Source organism: Anastrepha obliqua, chromosome 3 (assembly GCF_027943255.1).
Source record: "Anastrepha obliqua isolate idAnaObli1 chromosome 3, idAnaObli1_1.0, whole genome shotgun sequence".
Taxonomy (NCBI): domain Eukaryota; kingdom Metazoa; phylum Arthropoda; class Insecta; order Diptera; family Tephritidae; genus Anastrepha; species Anastrepha obliqua.
Window position 1 is genome coordinate 1287945 of NC_072894.1, and position 23833 is coordinate 1311777.

Below are 23833 nucleotides of genomic sequence, written 5' to 3' on the forward strand. Positions count from 1 at the left end.
GAGCGAAATAACTTCTGCAATATTGCGGCAGCTAATCATATGAGCATCAGTAATAGACCTTCAAATTTTGAGTTTTGGCCAACAAGAAAAACGTGTTGCTGATAATGGTAGGTCGGCCTAAGTTAAATAAAATTATGTTTAAACCTTGAAAAACACCTTAAGGTGATTGAGATCGTAATGCGGGGTACATGCTGAGCCTTAAATGAGCATTTAGAACTTTCAAACATTGCTTTTTCGAAACGTGTTTATAGTGCCCCATTAGGTTAGGTTAGGTTTCGGTGGTTCTTCACTTTCCATAAGATTGTCTGAAGGCCTATGGTGATATCAGTAGTTTGGACTCAAGTTTCACCTCTAATTCATAATTGCCTTTCAGATAAACGATAAAATACTGTGGATGGCTCTCGATTCCTATTCCGCCAGACATCCACAGAAGTATGTCTGCTATATCGTGTTCTGGCAAGATTGAGAGAGTTGCAGAAGAAGTGTTTTACGCTGTCCACATTTTCTTCGTTTCCGCAGCTGCGACTATACAAGCAACTGTACCAATGGAAATTCGACCTAGATTGGTGAGGAACGTAGTTCTGTGTTCATTCTTTCTAGGCCAGGTCTGCTTAGTTACATAACAAGTGGGCGCCATGGTACATCTAATGTTGCCTTGCACAAGGGACCCCTACTGTTACATTGTACTCCTCAATCTTGATCCTACTTACTGAATCGCTGGCGATCCTCTCAATTTCTTGGAGGTGTTTTGTCACTATTACCACCTCGATGCATCCGCGAATCCAATAACTTTCGATCTCGGATGCATTCCTAGTCTAAGTACATGGTCGTATATAAGGTTCCATAGTAGTGGGGCTAGAACTGGTCCTTGGGGGACCCCTACTGTTACATTGTGCTCCTCAATGCTTTTGTCGGTTGTAAACCTTAGTTTATGATTCGAAAAATAGACTTCACATTTATGACGGTTTTTAGTGTAAGCTGCCAGCTAGCTGTGTTAAAAGCGTTTTTGCCGTCCAGAGCTACCATAGCACAATATTTTTTCTCCCACCATGCCATGTCTTGACCTCAATGACTTTTGTTGCTTCTTTCACCACGCATCTGATTGCATTCACTGTTGAGCGAGATTTCCTGAAGCCGAACTGGCACGTGGACAAAATACCTTTATCTTTTGCGAAAGATGGATTTTGGCTGTCGTAGATAATTTTCTCAAGAATTTTTCCCATTGGTCGGTAGGTCCTGGGTTCCGCAGGCTTTTTGTTTCTCTTGGGTAAAATACAAGGGTTTGCAACTTGTTTGCTAATTTTAATAACTGTTTTTAATGACTGTCCTGCTGATCTGAAATATTGACATTGTCCGCCCAAAATCGAGTATCCCTCTACTGCGCTGCATCTTAAGTCTAGGGCGGATGCAATTTGTTCTTAGTAGCTTGATGTTTTCATTCCACCAGTAGCACGGAGATATGTGTTTACGCATTTCTCGCCTGGGTATGGCAGCGTCGCAAGCTTCTCATAGCCCTTCTACTAGGAGTTTAGTTCTCTTCTCGGCAAACTAACTATTGACATTTGCACAAACATGTATTGAAGGACTTCTCTATTAAGCTTCTTTCGGTAACTCCCATTATGGTAGCCTGATGATCGCTGTGGGTGTAGCTCTCACTCACTCTCCATTTGATCTTGGGTAATGTCTATGATTGACCCCACTGCCCTCTTCCTATAGGTATAAGTTGACCCGGTATTTAGAATAGTAATGTGGAGTTGCGTGAATGCTTCAAGAAGCAAATCTCCTCTTTTATTTGTATGTATGCCGTCTATCCCATTTTGATGTCCAGGGTAGTCATGGATTTGCCGTGCTAGCCCGGAATTTGGCTGAATACAGAACAAAAACCGCTTTCTTCACCTGCCTTCGATGTTTCGGTTCGAGCTGAGTTTAAGCCTAAAATAATCCAAGGTCATTTGGTTTCATGAAAAGGCTTTTGGATGTAATTGCCATTGTATCGTTCTTTGTGCTAAATTAATCATCTCTCTGGTGCCCCAACTCAAGACTGTAATTCGGATTCCCTCAGGACGGAACACCCTCCGCAGTGTTCTGCAAGAGACAGGGTTAGCTCTTGTAGGATGTAATTCCTGACCTCTCCACACCTGTGACCTCTCCACACCTGGTGTGACTAGGACGCTTGTCTTCAAGGCGTATTGAGTTGTGACTTCACTTTCCACTCAGTGTGAAAAGCGTCAAATAATGTTTGGCTTTTAGTTGCAATATGGTAGGGAATTTTGTATGAATGACTGTGCATTTAGTACTGCATTTTGGACGGCCGTAGCGGGCGTTGGTTCGTGACTACCATTGGAAAGTACACAGCTTCCTCAGATCAGGAAGGAAGGTGGCACGAAACACTAATTGAAAAAGTTGTTTCTAATAGCGGTTGCCGCTCAGCAGGAAATGACAAACCGAGTGTATTGCTATTATGAAAAAGCTCCTGGTAAAAAACCATCTGCCGTTCGGAGGCGTCGCAAGAGAAAATTTGAAATAAAAACGGCGCGATTTTCTACATTATGTTATGCACGTCTATAACTCATAGAAACTTGAAAAGAATGATATAAAAGATATCACAAAAAATAATAAAGTGTTTGAAAACGAAAATGCACCGTTCATAGGTGTATCGTATGGTTTCGATAAGCCCCCGTGATATTTTTTCTGCAGGGCGGTCTTTGGCCGCACTTCAGAAAAATAACCCTCATCAGTCCAACTCCGGCTACGCCATCCAGAGTATTTTGACGTATACAGGTATAAAAACAGGTAAAAACAGTGTGGCTGTATATTTAATGAATTTAAGCGAATTTTAGAAAAAAAATGATTATGTGCTAACTATAGTAAAGTTATCGAAGGCACTTAGAACGCAATAATAGCACTCCCTAACATCTTCACCAAGTTTCATTAAATAAATCATTATACTTTGTCTAAAATTGCCTATGTTGCATTACACTAAACCCGACCCAAAAATTTGAGTGCGGTAGAACGCTTTATTTCTCAATTTAAGTCTGTTTGAAATTCAGAATTTGCCAACACTGCCTGAAAGAGTGAAATGTAATAGAAATATTAGAAAGTATCATATTATTATGAAATAAAAATTATTTAAGAAACATGCATACGCATGTAATTCGTAGTTGGGATATGAATATTCCAAAGCGGGCATATTCCATTTTGATTATGAACAAAGGGTTTGTCAAAATATTTACCCGTCATAATTTAAGACCAAAGACTGGGAAATAAATAAAAAGAAGGCACACTGAATCTCACACGTCAACAATTTCTTTTTGTTCTTTCTGTTACCCCTCGTACTTGACAATAAGAAAATTTTACGGCTGAAATATGTTGAGTTGAAATTTTGTATCTTGCGTATGACATTAATTGTATTTTAAGTAAAATCTTTATAATGGCTAGTCCACGTACTCGGCGCGTTCTTCAGGAGTTAAAACCACAGGCTGAAAACTCGGTTCGTTTCCATTTCAATTAGCCCAGGGATTATACTTAATTATTTCAATACATGTGTATATAGAAATGCTTTGAGTGCGGCACACATAATCCGCAGTGGGTTTCAGTGACGTATGGCATATGGATATGTTTGGAATGTTCGGGCAAGCATCGAGGCCTAGGAGTGCATATATCGTTTGTGCGTTCAGTAACTATGGATAAGTGGAAAGATATTGAATTGGAGAAGATGAAGGTTGGAGGGAACAGTAAAGCTCGAGAATTTTTTGAAGAACAACCTGACTGGGACGATCGTGCACCTATTGCACAACGTTACAATTCTAGGGCTGCTGCCTTGTACCGCGACAAAATATCCACTTTAGCTCAGGGCAAATCATGGGACTTTGCGGATGCACAAAACCGTATTTCGGTTTCTGGTGCTCTCGAAGGTGGTTGTTTGGGTGATACAAATACCAGATATATGTCCCACTCTAAGAGCAGCGGGTCACAGGGCTCTGATGGTGGTTATCAAACAGAAACAAACATGGGTGGTGGCTTACACACAAACAATTATCAACAGTTTAATACTCCAGCGTTCAAGGAGCAAAAAGAAGAGTTCTTCGAGCGCCGAAAAATGGAGAATGCATCAAGACCAGAGTTGGTGAAATCTACTTGCTATAATTGATAATATTTCTAATTTTACTATTAAAATTTTTCTAGTAATTTGCTTCCAAGTCAAGGCGGAAAATATTCTGGCTTCGGGTATTCCCGCGATCCTCCACCGAAGACTCAGTCTCAGGAAATTATAGATTCGACGCTCTCTTCTTTGGCTTCGGTAATGTTTTTTTTATATAGAAGAGTTTAAGAAAATATTATATTCTCATTGAACAGGGTTGGAGCTTGTTTTCGGCAGGGGCATCGAAAATTGCTAGTACGGCCAAGGAGAAAGCTGTCACGACAGTAAGCTTGGCCTCGTCAAAGGTCAGTTGGGGTTGTTTTGTTTTGAAATTAAATTTATTATTTTCATATTCAGCTTTGCGATTATGGCTTATTAATTTCTTAAGTTATCCTTCAATTATTTTGATTTATCTAATCCTGCCATAATTACTAAGTAGTGGAGTTTATTTTTTTATTTTTGTTATGATTTTTTTTAGATTAAAGAAGGCGGTTTACTAGAAACCGTCCAAGGTCACGTTTCCGACGTAGCTTGCAAGGTTTGTGTTCAATTAAGAAAACGTTTGTTTTTATTTTTAATTGTTTACTTTAACTTTAATCTTTATGTCTACTGTTCGTGTTCTTAGGTATCAGATATTGGTAAAAGAGGTTGGAGCAATATTGGCGGAAACAATGTTGCGTCCAGTCAATTTAATGCAGTTGGAAACAACAATGGCTGCAATGATAATTCCTATCAGCGCTCACATTCCATTGGGGGTAAATTTTCCGAAAGTTTATGCAAAAATAGATAACCTTTTCGATAATGCCACATTACTTTAATTGCAGGGGACGGTGACTGGGATTGGGAAAATAGTACGTCAAAGCCAACTATGACTCAGTCGAATTCATACCACCATCAACTGGGGGAAATGAACGATAATGACTGGACAGGATTCGACGCAGCGGGATATCAAAATTCTTATCAACCAACAAAAAGTTCTGGTGATGAACTGGATACCGTTCCAGTTCGTAAGAATTTGAAACTTCAAACGACTTCTCAAAAATTGTGCGAAGGATTTAGTAATATTGATGTTAAAAGTGTGCCCAATAAGAATATCAAGGATGGAAAAGCGACGGAGGAAGATGCTGCTTGGGATTTGTTAATGAACTAAATAAAATATTAAATTTTCCAATTATTTAAAACGTTCTTATACTTCTAAATGTGTCGACCATCGGAATTATGTAAAAATGACTCAATTTAAATAAATATCCGTAATACGGAAAATTTGCACTAAAATTAAGTAAGGTGATCTTGAAGTTGAGCAACTTCTTTATTTTGTGAATTCGTCTAATAATATTTGGAGATTTGGTCTACCATGTATATAGAGTTTTTTTATCATTATTTAATTTTTAGCTTTTGTGTAATTGAAATATTTAAATGATTCCGATTGTTCTAGAAATATTTATGTACAAGTATGTGTGTAAGCATATCAACACGCAAACACAAAGTCCCTAATATCTACTCTGTTTCACTTTTAACAAAAAGTGGGTCGAAACTTATTTGGTTGGAATAGAATAGGAGTGCAAAGTATAAGTTATACACATGTTCTTCCTTTATAAAAATACCACGACCATTCAATCCCCGTTACCGATCTCAGAAATCTGCTTTTTAAGAACCACAAAAAACTATCACTTTTTTATCCGAATATCAAAGATTAGATACTTTTTAGATAATTAACAATAAAGCATATAAAATCATAAGACTTAAATGCCTATTTTGAATAAATATGAGATTCGAGATTTTTTTGTTGATGAAAAATTGCAAAGTATTAAGTTTTATATATATGATTATTTATTATCAAATTACTTATACGTAATTTAAAATTATTTAATACCTAAATATAAGGCATTTGGAAAAGTATCATATAGCATTGCATTTTAATTGCAAAGCTGTCGAATAGCAAGTGTCTACTTTCCTGGTTGTTGTTGCTGTATCAGTGATACTGTTGTTGTTGTTGTTGTTGTAACAGCATAAACATTCCCCATACTTACATACGGGGAATGCTGCTGGAGTGACAGTCCTTGACCGGATATAAATCCGGGTCGTTTCGATAACGTAGAACCGACTGTCGTGGAAACGTATCAGTGATACTAAACCCTGTCAGTGTAGTGTAAATCACCGGTCGTCTTCGTCTAACTCATCTAAAGGTAGGCCTAGAAAACTTGCTGTTTCGACAGGTTGGGTCCAGAGGGAGAGGGGTTTTGATGAGTGGGTTTGGTGGGGCATGTGAAAAGGTGGTTAGTGTAGTGGGGGGTGCCTTCACATCAAGGACATATGTATGACCTGGTTACCTCGACCGACTGCCGTCTCACCAAGTTACCTTGGTTTGTTATATATAAATACACTGTATTAAAAATTATATATTACATCTTTTTCGCATACAACCAAACATATTATTAGTTTTTCAAAATAAAATATTTCTCTACAATTCCTCGATAGTTCTATTACTGGATTGCCAAAGAAAACTCATAAATTAATAGCAACACAACTTGATTGCATATTTATTTGTACGTTTACTCGTTCACAGGTTCAACTTAAAGCCACGACTAGTGGTGCCATAACCGTAACCATACCAGTCAGCTGTTCTGATAAACGATTAGACGTGCCGTCCCGTATGCATCTATTGAATTTTGGTTTTTCCTCGTAACCGTGAGCAGCTGTGAAATATTTTACATTTGTTTTGATATTTGCGATACAAATTTTAATGTTAGAAAAGAATGGCGCAAAATTAATTGACTTAGTGTCTTTATGACTAATCGACAAATGCTGCATGGTGTTATGGCAGCATACAGCACCACTAATTTCGGCTTAAGTCACAGAAAAGATGAAACGTTATTGGTCTCTAAAAACAGCATTTACATGGATATTTGTTACAGGTTGTTATTGCAATGGGAAACATTAAATATTAAATCTGACAGCGACGGGCCCATGTTAGGTTATAATGATGCTCACACTCACCAACGTAAATGTACGTTCTGTGTCAGCTGACACGAATAAACTAATGAGAGCCCCATGTAAATAAAAATTACGTGTACGTGGGTAAATGAAAAATTTTGGATTATTCCGTAAAAACGTGTCAGCTAATTGCTCTCTCACCACACAGTGTTGCCAAACAGTATATTTCGAAATCATTTAAAAAATAAACTTAGAAAAATTTTAATTTTTATTAAAATAACTTAAAAGCATGAATGAACTCTTTACATTTGTTGGTTGTTCGCTTTGAATTATTAAACAATGAAAACTGGTAACTGATAATACGTGCGACGTGTGTAAAAGTATACTAGGTGTGTTCCAAAAGAAGCGCGAAATCTTGCGTTTTCAAAAATTATTTATTTATTCATTAATATCTATTTTATCCCCTTCAAAGTAATCCCCATGAGATATTATGCACTTGTGCCAACTTTTTTTTCCAATCTTCGAAGCACTTCAAAAAGTCATTTTTTTTTTATCTTGTTCAGCTCCTCCTTCGATGCCGTCTTTATCTCGTCAATCGTAGCGTAACGACGTTCTTTCATGGGCCTCTTCAGTTTCGGGAACAAGAAAATGTCACAGTTGGCCAGATCTGAGGAATACGGTGGCTGTGGCATCATTAGTGTGTTGTTTTTGGCAACAAGTCGCGCACAAGCAACGATGTGTGAGCAGGGCGCTTCTGGTGGATTCCTTCGCGCAAATTGCGCATAACTTGCAGGCAATATTCTTTATTGACCGTTTTACCCTGTGGCAAGAACTCATGATGCACAACGCAACGCAATCGAAGAAAACGGTAAGCAAAACTTTTATATTCGACCGAACTTGGCGCGCTTTTTTCGCTCTTGGTTCGTGCGGCAGCTTCCATTGAGATGATTAAGCTTTGGTTTCCACGTCATAACCATAAACCCACGATTTGTCACCAGTTATGATCCTCTGGAACAAATTTGGGTCGTCGCGGACAGAGTCCAACATCTCGAAATTGAGCGGTTTTGCTAGGAATTTTGCGGCGACCCGTCTCATGCCCAAATCATTGAAAAAAAAACCGAATGGCACGAGCCAATCGATATGTCTAGGTCCTCAGCAACTTCTCTAAGGGTGACTCGACGATTGGCCAATACCATTTTCTTTCCTTCATCAATTTTTTCGTCTGTTGTTGAAGTGCTTGGGGCGTTCGGCACGCCCTTCGTCGTTCACATCTTCTCGGCCTTCTGAGACATTTTGTACCACCGATAAACGTTGCTTTGGTCCAAAGTAGCTTCTCCGTATGACACCGCACTGAGTCAACATTCGGAATGCATCTGCGCACTTAATTTCGTTTTTTCCACAAAATTTGATACAGGTTCTTTGATCAATTTTTTTGAATACGTAAAAATCGAAGACGAGCCGAAACACTTGCAAGCAAAGCAGCTCTCAACAATGAACTGATTATTCAAAATGACCGAACTTGTCGGCATGAGTGAGAGACAAGAGTACCAACATATCGCTACAAAAAAATCGAAATTCGAAAATACGTAACCTGCGAAAATTCAAAATTGGCGATACTCCTTGAACACACCTCGTGTATGCAAAAATATGAACTGCAACATTGTGTCCATACAACCAAACACAAGCCCATTGGGGAGGGACGGCGTTCTCCTGGTCACCGTTTACTATTGCATCTTTTCTGTTCTAAAAGTCTCTTTAATCTCAATGCTGTCTTCAATTTATATTTATCTCAACTCTGATTAAAGTATAATTGTTAACATGTACATACTTATACACAATATGAATTTTAATATACAGAACTTAGAACTTTATATTTAAACACTTGTATCCTACTTTATATTTTTATTTCGTATAGTCCGGTTGGGGAATATCCGGATAAAGTGGCTTTTGTGGCTTCGGTGGTACCTGCGGGTTTCCTAGAATATTAGTGTATGACCAAGGCAATTGACTGCGTAATTCCGCGGTCACCCGTTGATTCGATAATTGCGAAGCTTCCGAATTTGTATATCGACTATTTAATGGTGTCTCAGTTGAAAAATGTTGCACTTGCTCCAAAGGTAAGGTAGGAGAGATAGGACCTGCCTTGGTGCTGGGATAGTCAAGGCGGTCCGGATGGGTATCTGCATTGCGATACGTTGTGTTGTTTTGTATTGATTTCAATTGCTGGTTTACATTTGAGGTTGAAACAGAAGAAAGCCGACGAACTAGAACCGGCTGAATCGGTGCAGGGCTCTCCGGTGAAATTTTTAAACTTTCATTTGAAGTGGGATTTGGTTCGCTTAGTATTGTCTTTGGCATTGGAGTCGTTTGTCGGGGTGTGTCTTCAGGTTTCCGTGAATTAGGGTGCAATCCAGTATTTACAATATTTGTCTCAACAAATCTCTGCTCATCAGATAAATCAGATACTTGCTCATTTTTTAATGGATTGGAGTTCTGAAAAATTTAAAAGTTAAACAAATTCAATGGAACATCGTGTTTTTTACATTTTTTGCCAGAACATGGGATAATGATAGGCAAAATCCCGTCCCGAAGATGTTAAGTAACCATATGAGCACCAAACGAGAGCTCAAACAAGTCATCACAACAGCAGGAGTGATGAAATAGGCTCCAAAGTTTTCCAAGATAGTCATCAAATCTGTGTTTGACGTGTCAGCCCCGATGTATGTAAATGTATCGTCAACTGTCTAAAATTTAATAATAAACAGATATTCATATGAACATATCGCCAAATTGCTGTGAGGTCATCGTAAAATAGAAATCCAGAAATATTACTAAAGAAAGTTTGAGGTAGTTTTAATAAAACTATCGCTCTTCAAAGAGATAGAAAACTATGTAGGGCTTACAAAGCAATATATATGTACGTACACAGGTAGATTGAAAAGTGTTTAGTGTAATCACAACTTTTGAAATTTTCTTTTTTTAACTGTATATGTCACTAAGGCCAATTTTCGTCAATTTGATGACGCCTATTTAAGTTTAATGTGGAGTGCTTCCTATGTAAACAATTTCTTTTAAGTTTAACTAAATAATATAATTTTTATACGAGCTAGAAGCTAGTTTTTTCAGTTTTTGTATAAATTTTTTAACTTATAGATTAAATAAACAAATAAACCCCTTTTCCGGCCTACACCAACTTAAAAGCTCAGGTCGTTTATTCGACGAAGGAGGGCAATATATGGTTAAAAAAGTTCTTACTTCACCAGCAGATTTGTGGGGTTATGAATAAACAGTCCAAAAAAATTATTGAAGCCATGATCGTTTTTCCAAAGCTGTTGAAACTGAAATTTCAGCGAGTGCCTTCGTTTATGTTTGTTGTTAATAAAATGATTAAAATCGACATTATTATTTTGCATTTTAACTCCATTTCACTTACTAAATACCAAACTTCTGATAAATTAAAAATCGTCTCGCGTAAAAGACAACAAAGTTAAGAACGACGGTTTGGAGAACCAAGATCCTGCATCTGTCATAGGCTGCACTCTCAAATTCCCAACATCAGGGAGTAAGATATATTTGAAGAGGAGCAATTTTGATGGGTAAATCACCTCACCTCAGGTGGCTTATCCAAATCCACGATCTTCGACGCATTGCAACTGCAAATAACGCGTATAAGCGAAACAATTTTTTTTAATTGAAATTAAAAAAAACTAACGTGCATAGTAAATTAAATTGATTCAATCGATATCTAAATCATATGTAAACCAATTTGTTAATTTGTGTGGAATATATTAATATGTTTCATATGCACAACTTTCACATTTTCAATTAATTCTTTATCGGGAAGGGGTTTTATATTATTTAAATGATTTATAGAACACTGATTTACATATTTTATTTATATAAAGCACTTAATCAAGTATAATTCGCAATTTTCCCTCAACTTTTAACATAATTAAACAAAAAAATTTATTACACAAATTTCGTTACATCTGATGGCTGTTCATTCGTTTTCTTTTTCATTCAAAAATTTATCGTAACTTTAACTCTTTTATAATTGGCTCTTTGCACGCTTTGAAAGCTTGGTATCATAAACTTGTTAGAAAAGAAAATTTCGAAATATCGTTATTTAGCATTGGCAGATCCTCTTGAATTGGGTTTGTTATTTGAATGCATACTACCATTTGTACCCTTCTAGGCTTCAAACAATTATATGCGCTGATCAAATTGTACCGCCCGAATACAATAGAAATAAAACACGTACATATAGTATATACTGTAAGGTCTCGTTTTATGCGGTGGATACGTTCTACAGAAAAGCGCATATAAAAAATTCGCATTAAAAAAGACTCTACTTGCCTTGAAAAAGTAGGGATGCGTTCCGTAATTTTCTAAAACCGTATAAAACTACAACTTGAAATCAGCATAATTTAAACTTATTATAAAAATGAACAAAACAACGCTAAAATAAAATTTAATTTCACAATTATTTTTATACCTTTCAATGCGAAACTCAGAATAATGTAATAGCGACTTGTCGATGGTAAGGTGTGTAGAGTTAAGGTTGATCTCACTGTCCTTTATATCCAAAAACGATAGTTATGTTATGTCAGTGGAACAAATGGTGTGAGCTTCACAATTTTTGGAGACTGTCTATACGCGGGCTTCCTGAACAAGCCTATACGGATAATTTTTGGATGAAATTCAAACCGCACAACTTCATAATCGCATAAAAATAGTCTGCATAAAAAGATACTTTACAGCATATACCATATAATTGGCATTTACACTCTTTTTGGGTATTTGGCCGAGCTCCACCTCCGATTTGGGGCGTGTCTTGATGCTGTTCCACACAAATGAAGGGACCTGCAGTTTTAAGCTGACTCCGAACGGCAGATATATTTTATGAAGAGCTTTTTCATGGCAGAAATACACTCGGAAGTTTGCCATTACCTGCCGAGGAGCGACCGCTATTCGAAAAAACTTTTTCTTTATTTTGTTGTTTCACGGAGATTCGAACCTACGTGCTCCGAATTCCGAATGGTAGTCTGCACCAACTCATTCGGCTACGGCGGCCACCTATATCTCAAAGTATATATTATAGTTATGAATTATTTTCGCTTTCAATGCTTCTTAATAGCATGAAAATAATACTCTATATTAATTAATTAATTAAAACATTAGAAACTTCTTATTGACTTACAGTTGTGTGTATAACGTCGCTTATGTGATAACCAGTTGCCACGCCATCAAGAATGCATCCTCCGATTACAATCGAAAACCATGGCCAAAAGGAAATTGCCGCGACAAATTTTGTAACTGGTCCACAAATTGAAGCTAAGGCGTTAAATGTATACATGCATATGAATAAATTTAATGACCGTTATTTGTGTATTAGCAATTCTATTATGTCTTACAACATGTACTTAAATAAGTATCTATTTACAGTATCCAACTAAAATAAAGGCATGGCACGAAATAGTTTTCATTCCGAGTTAACTTTTAACAATAAGACTCATAATAAAATTATCAATCAAAACTATTCAAATCAAGTGCCGGTCGACTTCTCTTTACCAAGCACTGAACAAGCGCAAGGCGAATTGAGTATTCTGTCATCCTTGGGGCAAGCGTTTACCAAAATACTACCAAAGTATCAATCATACTACATTTACATGTATATATAGAAATGCATGCATGAATATATATGTATATGTACATACATATTTGCATACGTTTACCGCAAGGATGATAGATTACCAATTTACCAATTTTGGCCATCTATCATCCTCGTACTCAATGGTTGAACTCAGCAAACAAAATATATAGAAGCACACATAGTAACGGCGCAACGCGAATGATCATATAAAAGGGCGCTCCTCAGAGTCGGAAGAGATTGATTTGAGCAGATAGCAGGGACAACAGCAGTGAACAACACCATTTTTATTCTATAGTTTTGCCAACAGTCATTAAAGGAGGAGAGGAAATGAAGCTTAAGAACATACCACTCTCCCAAACTCCATCTAAAGTATCTCCTACTGTTCTAGAAGCTTAACCGGGAGGGCGACGTTTGACATGCCCAGAAGTAGTGAATCACGTCACCCCAAATAGTTAAGTTGAGGGCTTACCTAGACTAACTTCGGAGCGAACAAATTATCATGATCAGTGCTCTATAATATATAGCCCCCATTTCTGATATGTGATCAACTAATGGTATAAGAGCTATGTATGTCTCACAGAGTATCAATCTTCATTATTTCTTGTGACGTGGCAGCATTGCGTGTAAGTCAGACATGGTTTATGCTATGTTAAAATTTTTTACGTGAAACTACCTTCTAAAAATTAATGTGTCATGCATTCAACTATGTAGTATAATATATTGTCACTAATTTTAAATAAATTGTTTCTCAGTCATCGACTAGCATTCGTAGCATACGGTTGTGTTTCGATAGTGTTCTCTGAGTTCCTTCATTCGCGGTGCAGTTATATCCCAACAACTACACTCTTACGTTTGGTTTTTTTCTATTTGCTTACTTTCAAGTGTACCACGTGCTTAATTCATTTCTATTAAACTGTGACACAATGCCTCCCGGGGCGCATAATTTAGGGGATAATAGGTTCGCTACCTTAGCGTCCTCCCCCAAACGGAAGAAAAAACGTCCAATTAAATTCGACGATTTTCCTGATCTTCCAGATCTTAAAAACCCAATGTAAATGCACATTGAAGCAAGCGAGAGAGTTTTACTCTTCTCAACTTCCCTCTACCTCAGCTCACTTTTCTTTCGCTGGTGTCACATCCAGCAACAAAGTCATTCAACCAGTAACAGAAACAAACACTAGCAAGAACGCATTACTGCTCCAGCAAGAACATACCACTTCGAGTTCAAGCAAAAATATCGTTAAGCCAGCAAATACCAATGATCAAACGAACTACAACTCATCATCTCTCTCCCTACAATCAAGTCAATCATCCAATGCTGATGAATCTTCAACTTCCATTAATCTAACAGCTTCATCAAGCAACACTACTTCTAACTCACCTACTTTCTCCCCACCACCAATTAAATCATCCAACATATCTCAACCTTCAACTTCCATTAATATAACAACTACTTCAAGCAACACTATGCAATCACAACCGATCTCTAAATCTACAATCTCTTCGCCTATCACTCGTTTAACCCAGGAACTCTTAAATCAAAACCGCTACTTCTCTTCAACATGGATGACATCTGACTCTGAAAGCGAAAGATCAGATAGGTTTAGTAACTCCATTGATGACCTTTGATATACTTCATTGGAATATCCATGGACTTTATAACAATTTAAATGAATTAAAACTACTAATTAAAGACTTATCCCCATCTATAGTTTGCCTGCAGGAAACTCACATCATCTTCAATAGGTCTGCTCCTATTTCGAATTCGTTTCATAGCTACTTTCATAACCTGCCCCATAACGCTACCACAAAGCAAGGCATATGCGTCATGGTAAAAAACGGAACGCCCCACAAATTATTACACATTATATCCCCGTTGTCAGTCATTGCCGTCGGAGTCAATTTAGGTTTCAAATTTACTGTCGTTTCTGTCTATATTCCTCCGCAACAACCTTTTAATCTAAAAATGCTTCTAGACGTAACCTCTAGTATTACTACAGATATACTCTTGATCGGTGACTTGAACGCGTGGAGCTCCCTTTCGGGATCCACTTCGGATAACTTCAGGGGCAAAATAGTAGAAGATTTCATCCTTCTAAATAACTACATAGTGTTAAACGACTTGGCGCCAACTCATTTCTCAACTCACCAGACATTTACCATGTAGACGTAAGCATGTGCTCGGCGAGCTTGGCCCCAAAACTCTCTTGTTCCACTTCCCCTTTTCTCCACGGTAGTGATCATTTCTACCTTCTCACTAAAGTTGTCGCCGCCTTGTCCAATCCAGGGACCCCTCAACCAAAGTTTATAATACAAAAGGCGAACTGGGAACTTTTCCAACGTACGGCAACTGTAACGTCTTTTAAGTACAACCAATCATCTACGATCAGCAAAGAGGCCAACAATGTAACTAAAACTATTCGTACAGCTGCTCACCTATCTATTCCCCAAACACAAAACAAATTTCACAAAACCATGGTGCCTTACTGGTCTCAATTTCTTTTTTCTTTACGTAACAAAAAACAAACCCTTTGGCATAATTATAAGAGGCATCGTTCCCTTTCCAATCTATTGGAATACAAAAAAAGTAACGCTTATTTAAAAAAAAAACTGAAAGACGCAAAGAGACAAAGCTTAGAGGTGTTAACTAGTACAATAACCCCAGATTGCAGCCCCAGAAAAATTTGGTCTAATATAAAGATGCTTTCGGGTACTTTCTCCCCCTTATCCATCAAAGTATTAGACACCCCTCATGGCCCTATCAACTCATCTGCGGACATGGCAAATCATTTTGGCTCAGTTTGGTCAAGCTATTCAAAGGACTGCAATTTCCATCCAAATTTTGTTGCCGAGAAAAATCTAACTCTAGTAGAAAAGTACGTTAATAACTCTCCATCGCCTTCAGCCCAAAAAATTGAGTCCCCTATTACCATTTTCGAGTTTGAAGTTACTATTAATTCCATGTCAGGTAAAACCCCAGGCCGTGACCGTATTTCATATTCATTGCTGCAAAACTTACCATCTGTAGTCAAAACTCGATTAGTCAACCTGTACAACGCCATCCTAAGCCAAGGCATCCTCCCACACACGTGGAAGAATGCATTAGTACTTCCCATTCCAAAATCGTCTCAATGCGGAACTTCTGCTTCTGATTATAGACCTATATCACGTTTGTCATGTTTAAGCAAAACACTAGAGAAGATTGTTGCTAACCGCATTGTATGGTTCGCACTTTCAAACAAACTATTTGATGCCCATCAAGTAGCGTTCAAGGAAGGCCAGGGAACGATGGACGCCTTACTTATTTTTGAACATTTTGTCACTTCTGCCCTTTCCACAAAAAACCACGTATCTGTTCTTAGTATTGATTTCGAGAAAGCCTACGAAAGAATCGGTCCGCATGCCATTCTTCGAAATATTGCGTCTTGGAAAATCGGTAAAAAGATATATAACTTTGTCAAAAACTTCCTTACTTGCCGTCTATTTTCAGTCAAAGTCAATAATAAATATTCAAACACATACAAACTTTTTAATGGTATCCCACAGGGGTCACCACTATCAGTGATCCTCTTCATTATTGCATTTGAAGACATAAACAAAATTATATCGACGCATAAAAGAATTAACCACATAATATATGCCGATGATTTACTTCTCTTCTCTAAATGTAAAGATTTATCGGTGGTACAGAATGATTTCATACAAATTTTATCGGAATTAACAAACTGGTGAAATACGTCTGGAGCCAAAATATCGTTTAATAAATGCAGAAACTTTCATATATGCAATAAGAAAATGTGTCCACCGATGAACCTATCTTTCAATAATGTTAACCTATTGTTATGTAGTACTTTAAAAATTCTTGGTATTATATTCGATTCTAAGCTAACTTTCAAAATTCATTGTAAATACCTTAGACTAGCTCTAGTTAAAAGATTAGATATAATCAAATACTTATCGTCGAAACACTGTCTTGTCCATCCAGCATCGCTCATCAATGCGACCAAAGCGCTTCTCTTATCTAAAATCGACTATGACCTACCGATCTATGGGCACTGTGCGAAAAACACTGTTAAGCTCATTCTCCCTCCACACCACACCGCAGCCAGGAGAAGCATACGTGCCTTCCCTACCTCACCGGTTATTTGCGCTTTGACAGAAGCTGGTTTTCCAACCATCGAAGAGAGAGCTACTGCCAACACCATCAAATTGATCCCAAAGCTACTTCGGTGCCAGAATGCAGTATTGCTCAAGGCGGTTTATTCGGCAAGCAGAAGAAAAAAACACGGATATCGACCGTCAACTATTATGAGATGTTTAAATGCTGCGAATGAACTAGGTATTCCTATCAAACCAGAGAAATTCGATCACAAACGTCCTGTGCCATGGTTCCAGTTTAATAGTTTGCTGTATCTAGACATGCATTCTTTTAAGAAAAGTACAACTCCTCCAGCAGTTTACCGTCAAGCCTTCGAACAACTTGCCTCAAATCTAAAAGAACAAGGATGGAAATTTTTGTATACGGACGGGACTAAAACTGTTTCCACCACAGCCTTTGCGGTAGTAGACTCCAACCATAACACAATTTCAGCTGGTCATCTACTAAACTTCTGCTCCGTTTTTACTGCAGAAGCAAACGCCGTTCTGCTGGCAACGCAGTATGCTCTCCGAACTGGTGAAAAATACGTTGTATGTACTGACAGCATGTCCACCATTCGTTCAGTAACCAACATACCAAAAAGCAACTTTATCATCTCAACGATCCGCAACGTTTTAGCTGGTGGAAATATCGCCTTGAACGTGATTCTCAAAGAAGATGTTTTTAGGCTTTCAGAAGCAACATTTTTCAAAGCCAAACTTTCTGAATGGAATAATTTCCGGCATCACTACTCAGCATTAAACTCGGTAAGGCAGTCACCCACCTTCCTGAGGGGAATAAACTGTAACGATCTTAGAAATTTCTCCCGCCTACGAATTGGTCATACGACAGCAATGCACAACCATCTCCTTAAGGGTCTTCCACCTCCACAGTGTCCATTTTGCAACAGCGGTTCAATCTCGGTCATCCACTTGCTCGATAATTGTCAGCATTTTTCAACAATAAGATTCAACGTCTTCGGTTACAACTCCCCTTCTGATGCCCTGAAAAGCTATGGCTCCGAATCCATCAAGAACATCAACAAGTACCTTACGTTAACTGAGCTTAGGAAGTTAATTTAGAGTTAATTGTCTAATAGCGTATAATGTAAGATATTAATACTATTTATTGTTACTCTGGTAAATTCATTAACAAGCGAGCCGAAGGTGTTTGCACTAGTGCTCCATTTCAATGTAAAGTAGTGGATCTCCTCTACTTTTCTTATATATAATAATAATAAAAATTGTTTCTTATTAACTAAAACCTTTACATATTTAGCCAACACACAAGTTTTCAATTTGCATTTGTATTTCCTCGAATTAATCGCGTGCTGTTAAATGTTTACCAGGGATAGACGAAAAAAAAACTTCGAGAACCAGAACTCTACGGCACAACCACATTACATCACTCAGAGTAGGTGTTCAAGAGTTGCGCAAGAAGTTAATTAAAGTCAAGCTGCGCAAGCGAATGGAAATGCATTCGGCCAATGCCACCAAAGCATCAACGTCGAACATTCCGCCTACGCCCCAACAGTTGCCTAAAACAGAACCGCAAATATATTTGCCTGCAGTATATCCGCCAACGTTGCTGCTCGAATTACATTCTCGTTCGTAGAAAGGTCCGCTGCCAAGCTTTAGCCGTTGTCAACTTCGAGGGCAATCCACTATTTTCAGCAAACTACACAGATTCTACAGCAGAGTTCGGGTATAACAATAGGCAAAACCTTATGAGGCTGCCAAAATCGTTACAAGGCAATGCTAAACGAGCAATCACATCGATTCTCATCTATCAAAGAATTTGCAAATCGTGTTCACAACATGTCGGTGTTCTTCAAATCAGCAAAATGTGAACACCATCAGATGAAACCGACTTTTAGAGCAACTAGATAAAACAAGTGGTACTATTGTGTGTTCATGACTAAAATTCCACGTTCCCTCCATGTACGTATGGTACATACCATAATTCGAAATAAGCGGTCTTAGTGCGACATTCTTTATATGAAAATATGTGTCACATACAACGCCATATTTATGTGCATATATAGCTTACCTAAAACGAGCAGTGACGTCACTATCCATAATGCACTTACTGCAGCATATGTGATCAAAAAAATATACAGTCGATTTGTAATGGCAAATGATTTAGACCAAACCATTTGAATTTCAATTTCCTCGGATAGACCTGACACTGTCACGTTTGGGTTTCCGCAGCTTTCCCCTTCAAAATAGAAACTTAATTTTATTTTGTACATAATCTAATAATAATTGTAAGTATTCTAATCAATTGCCCAGCTGGATGTCTTGTTACTTGGTATGTTAAGAATGAAGCAATCGTGAAAACAAAGTTTTTGTGAAGCGCGCAAAAATGACCGAATTTTCGACAGTTAGAAAGCTGCATGTACTTTTGCCAAAGTTACAACTCGAACAAGACCTGATACAAATGTCAAGGATGTTAATATCTTTAATCGAGAAAGCTAGAGACACTGGATGAAATATCCAGCAGTAGTCTACGACTAAAGGTAAATTTGTGCTATTGGAACTTAAACAGAAAATAAAAATAGTCATCTGTAAATAAGAAAGTGCTTTTGAAAATGCGAGAATTATTATTAGCTTCTATCGCGCCGGCTTTGGGCGCTTAGTGCCGCTCATGAGAATAGTCAATAAGAATGCGCATAGTCATCATCAGCATACTGTCGTGAGATTTTTTTATATTAAAAAAATTAATATTTGATATAAATTGAATATGCTTAGATATTTTCTATTGAAGGCAAAACTGAATAAAAATTAATTTCTCATTTTCATCATAATTTCTTATTTACAATTGATTATTATGATTTTCAATTGATCCTCTAGGTAATTCAATCCATCCTCGGTTCAACTAGTAGCGACCACTAAAGACCATTTCCAGCTGGGTATATACATATCTACATATGTATGTAAATTGTTTAAATTAGAGCTTAGCAACAATAACGGATTATTAACGACGGGGAATGTACCAATAGCCACTATGCCTGGCCAGCATCGCTCGTATTATGATTTTTATAGACACGACACCTGAGAAATCTTGTAAATTCATAATAATGGTATAAGATTTGCTATTCTTTATTGTTTTTATTTTGAGAATATTTATATAATTTTCACTAACAACTTTTCTGCGGAGAATAATATTTATATTGTGAAAGTTTAAATTTGAATGCCAATTATTTCAGCTATATATAGTAAAATTGTGATCTGAGCGTATCTGTGAGTACTAGAAAAGTCCGTAGCGCAACTAGTCAATGGCTCTCCATGACCTCAAATGCAATTAAATACGATTTCAATGATTTTGGAAATCCTTCTAACACAACACACTACGGCTGATCCAAGTTGAAACTTCGAAAGTTGAGATTTATAAAAGTAACTGGCAAAAGCTACTTTAGATTGATATTGATTAAAATGATTTTCCACGATTGAGAAGGCCGTCTCGCTAGAAAACCTTAAGGCCATACCAAAAAGCGAATATCAGGAGTATTGCGAGGATAAGAAAAAAATAATCACTTCTTTTAGAACAAACCTTGTATTATTATAATTGACGCTCATGTCCTTTGTGAGGTGTGTGGTGGAGCTTTTCTTCGAATTTTTCGCTATCGACTTTTTTATGCCACTTCCACACAGCAGGTAGTTAGTTTATACGAGAAAATTTTTGGCCGCAATAATTACGAGCTTTACCATTGCTGTCGTTGGGGGACGCTATCAGAAAAATCTTGTTCTACCTCATTAATGTTTAGAGGTATATAAACTGCGATTAGAACTTTTCCCGCTGTTCGTAACGTTAAACACGAATTGATTGAAGCTCTAATTTAAATCTTCTCTTCAACTTTTTGACATACATATGTATACCTATGTGTGTATGTACGCAGACATATTTTTAAGAAACGTACTTTGGAAGTAAATCAGCCGCATTACGAAACCAAGGGGATTTTTTGATATATCTGATGCTCCTTCATTCTGGCAGCTCTCCTGGGTGATTCCATATATTGACAACGCAAGGTAAATACAACCTTGAAGCTGAAAAGGTATTCCATAGATGTGTTTATGTACAAATAAATAGCTCCTAATGCTTGAAGATATATGTACATTTGTGTCACATAATTAAGTCACTTGATATCTTTACAATATTCTCCACATTCTTCATGCACATTTTTTGTTACACTTCTATAAAATATATTCATTTTATTACAAAAACCTTATGAACCAAAATTTGTACAAAATTCACAAAACATTAACAAATTAATTAAAATTCTAATATAATATAATGAAATGGAAGTTTGAAGTGGCTGAAAACTCGGCAGTTTTTTTAAATTTGTTAAAATTTTGTAAATTTTGCACTAAGTTTGGGACTTGGATTTGTAAGGTTTTGTTAAGCAATGAACCATATTTTTATGAAAAGCTAACGAAAAAATTCAGCATGAAAAATATTGAGAATATTGTAAAGAGATCAAGTGACTTAATTATGTGAACACAAGTGTACATACGTATATATATATATATATAAATATGTATATCTACATAAGTATCAATGTATGAGTAATAGTTACTAAAATAGTATTTCAATCATTTTTGTATTTTTTATTTAACTTAATGTAACACTTAAAAAATATTATATTAAAAAACACTCGTATACTATTTTCAGTCCTTTTTTTGTATTCATTTTAATAAATGGCAATGTTTACCAAAATCACAAGAGCCATAAATGAAATGAAGCATTTAGCAAAGCCTGTATTGACATTAGAAGAAACCATGACAACTTTGTTGCTTCTCAGGGAGTATTATTTTGTAGTTAGTAGTTTTTTGAAGATGTGGTAATCGGCTCTTCCTAGCTTTTCACCGAGCAATTTTTCATAACTTTTCCTTTAGCTGAACTGACTGCGTAAGAAGAAAACCACGGCGATATTGACGATGGTATTGACTAAATACTTAGCTGTTGCTGGCGTTGACGAAAGTTTGATTTGATGGAGTATTGTTTTGTCGTTTATGATTGGACGCTCAGTTCAATATCTTATCAAAGTAATGACTTTGGCGTGCTCATTTATACACTTAGGCGAAATTCTTTAACGCGTTGTACAAGTATTGCATATCAAAATACAAAAAATATTAGGAATTATGCAAAACTTTGCTATACTCGTATGTATTAGGAAATTAAATCAAAAAGGCTTTACACCCATGCGGCTATATCAATATCTTATCAACTATTCTGTATGACTTTTTGTCTTTGATAAAAATATTACACTAGTCTACAATTAGATTGCTGTATTTGGTTGGTTGGTTAGAGTGGTGATTCATCCAGAATCCAACTAGCGCTTCCGCACCATTTTGTTGCCACATCCTCGTTACTAAATTGTTTAACAGTTATTTGCAGCAGGACTATATCCAGTATGTGCGGTTTAGGAACCTTATTAGGTTGTTGACGTCTAAGCCAGACAATTGCTCGAGACTCTCGAACAACGGTTTGCCCAGGGTTAACATTCTGTCCTTCCATAGGGCAGGGCATTCACAGAGGAAATGGAAGATTGTTTCTTTTTTCTCTCTGATTGCTGTATAGAAGACTATAATATTTCTGAGATATTGTAGAACTTAAATATTCCATTTCGTTTCGAAAACGTCTTCTCGGAAAATGGCTCAAAAACGCCCTACTCCAGAATTTGATGGATGAGAGAGTTAAAACCGACTATATAGAATATTTAAATACAATATCTTAACTAAAACCAACCTGCTGCTCTAAAAGGTTGTCACAATAAATTACTGATTACCCGCATCATCATGGTTTTATTCGTAGACATTCCAGTTAATCCATGATATTTTCCCAGCATTTTTAAGCTTTTGACATCGTTTCGCACAATATCGTATTGCAGAGCCTTGAATACTTGGGCTTTCATTAAATTATCTTTTTTTGGATAAGATCTTATCGCTCCAATAGAACATCGTTTGGAACACCCCACAGGGGAGTATTCTTGGCCCTATTTTATTTTCCCTTCTTATTAACGGCTTTAGGATCTGTTTTAACCATTGGAAATTTTTATTTAACGCAGATGATTTAAAATTGTTTAGTAAAGTGACTGGCGAATCGGATGCTTCTTCAAGACGAACCTAATAGGTTGGAGCGTAAAAAACAAAACTATCACTTAATATAAAGAAAAGCTTTAACGTCACCTATTCGCAATCTCCAGATATTTTCCATGTTTATATAAATTATTAAATGTTGTTCTTTCTAATGTCTAAGAGTTTACTGATCTAAGCGTGGTATTCGCCACTGCATCTACGTTTGTTAATCATGTCATGCGAGAGATTATAGAGCCCTTAACACTATTTGGAAAATTTTGTAAAGCTCCCTAGTTCATTCTAATCTCGAATATGAATCTCCGACTTGGAGTTCAGTTTCGCCCTGCAACTTTTTAATTTTTCCGATCTATTATCACTCTACAGGCTTCAGGGTAAGCAATAAATCTGAAGTCTCTTGCCAATAGAAATTCCCGAACAGAAAGCTTCAATATTCCTTAAAATCAAAATACTGTAACTATGCCCCTATAACGGGGATTCTTTCTGAGTTTTTGTTGTGAAAACTTTTCATTTGTAGAACTGAATTCCATTACTCATAATATTTATCTTTTGTTCAAGTTTAATAGTTTTGTTCTAGTTAATAGTTTTAAGCAAATCTACATAAGTATTTATCTAGTCTGCAAGGTTATTGAAATGAAATATTTACACAAAAGCATTTGTAGAAAATACTTATTATCTATCTACTATTTTTGTATCCATAAATATATACATACCGACTGGTCTAGCATTTACCAAATTTCAAAGGATTTTCTTGTATGCATTACCCCCATGGGGTCCATTTTGATTCATTCATTGATTTTATCGACATTAACTTGTTCCACTCAACCTATTGGCCGCTAAATTGTGTCCAGATATGATCACTTACTGCGATT

General features: G+C 36.8%; 2 protein-coding genes across 3 annotated transcripts; one reads left to right on the forward strand and one right to left on the reverse strand.

The window, feature by feature from the left end:
* The first annotated feature begins 3287 nt into the window (after positions 1–3287).
* On the forward strand, positions 3288–5420 carry LOC129240410 (ADP-ribosylation factor GTPase-activating protein 1). 2 transcript variants are annotated; one of them, XM_054876178.1, is made up of 7 exons: positions 3290–3490; positions 3554–4122; positions 4186–4300; positions 4357–4446; positions 4620–4679; positions 4767–4896; positions 4966–5420. In XM_054876178.1, exons 1-7 carry the CDS (start codon positions 3431–3433, stop codon positions 5289–5291), a joined length of 1350 nt encoding a protein of 449 aa, XP_054732153.1. In that variant the 5' UTR covers positions 3290–3430; the 3' UTR covers positions 5292–5420. The 2 variants fall into 2 exon arrangements, with proteins under 2 accessions (XP_054732154.1, XP_054732153.1); XM_054876179.1 differs by lacking the exon at positions 4620–4679 and having other exon boundaries at positions 3288–3490.
* A 3420-nt stretch (positions 5421–8840) lies between these two features.
* LOC129240411 (uncharacterized) lies at positions 8841–21898 on the reverse strand. Its single transcript, XM_054876180.1, has 6 exons — positions 21578–21898; positions 20786–20912; positions 18916–19083; positions 12276–12409; positions 9619–9819; positions 8841–9568 (listed from the first exon to the last, which is right to left on the reverse strand). The coding sequence occupies exons 1-6, from the start codon at positions 21644–21646 to the stop codon at positions 8978–8980; spliced, it is 1290 nt and encodes a 429-aa protein (XP_054732155.1). The 5' UTR covers positions 21647–21898; the 3' UTR covers positions 8841–8977.
* Between the last annotated feature and the right edge of the window lie 1935 nt (positions 21899–23833).

Coding starts and splice junctions, on each gene's coding strand:
- LOC129240410 (XM_054876178.1), top strand. CDS start 3,431: ATGGCTAGTCCACGTACTCGGCGCGTTCTTCAGGAGTTAAAACCACAG. Junction 4,123..4,185: donor GAGAATGCATCAAGACCAGA/GTTGGTGAAATC, acceptor AAATTTTTCTAG/TAATTTGCTTCCAAGTCAAG. Junction 4,301..4,356: donor CGCTCTCTTCTTTGGCTTCG/GTAATGTTTTTT, acceptor CTCATTGAACAG/GGTTGGAGCTTGTTTTCGGC.
- LOC129240411 (XM_054876180.1), bottom strand. CDS start 21,646: ATGGTTTCTTCTAATGTCAATACAGGCTTTGCTAAATGCTTCATTTCA. Junction 19,084..20,785: donor GCGGCTGATTTACTTCCAAA/GTACGTTTCTTA, acceptor TCTATTTTGAAG/GGGAAAGCTGCGGAAACCCA. Junction 12,410..18,915: donor GACGTCACTGCTCGTTTTAG/GTAAGCTATATA, acceptor TTAACGCCTTAG/CTTCAATTTGTGGACCAGTT.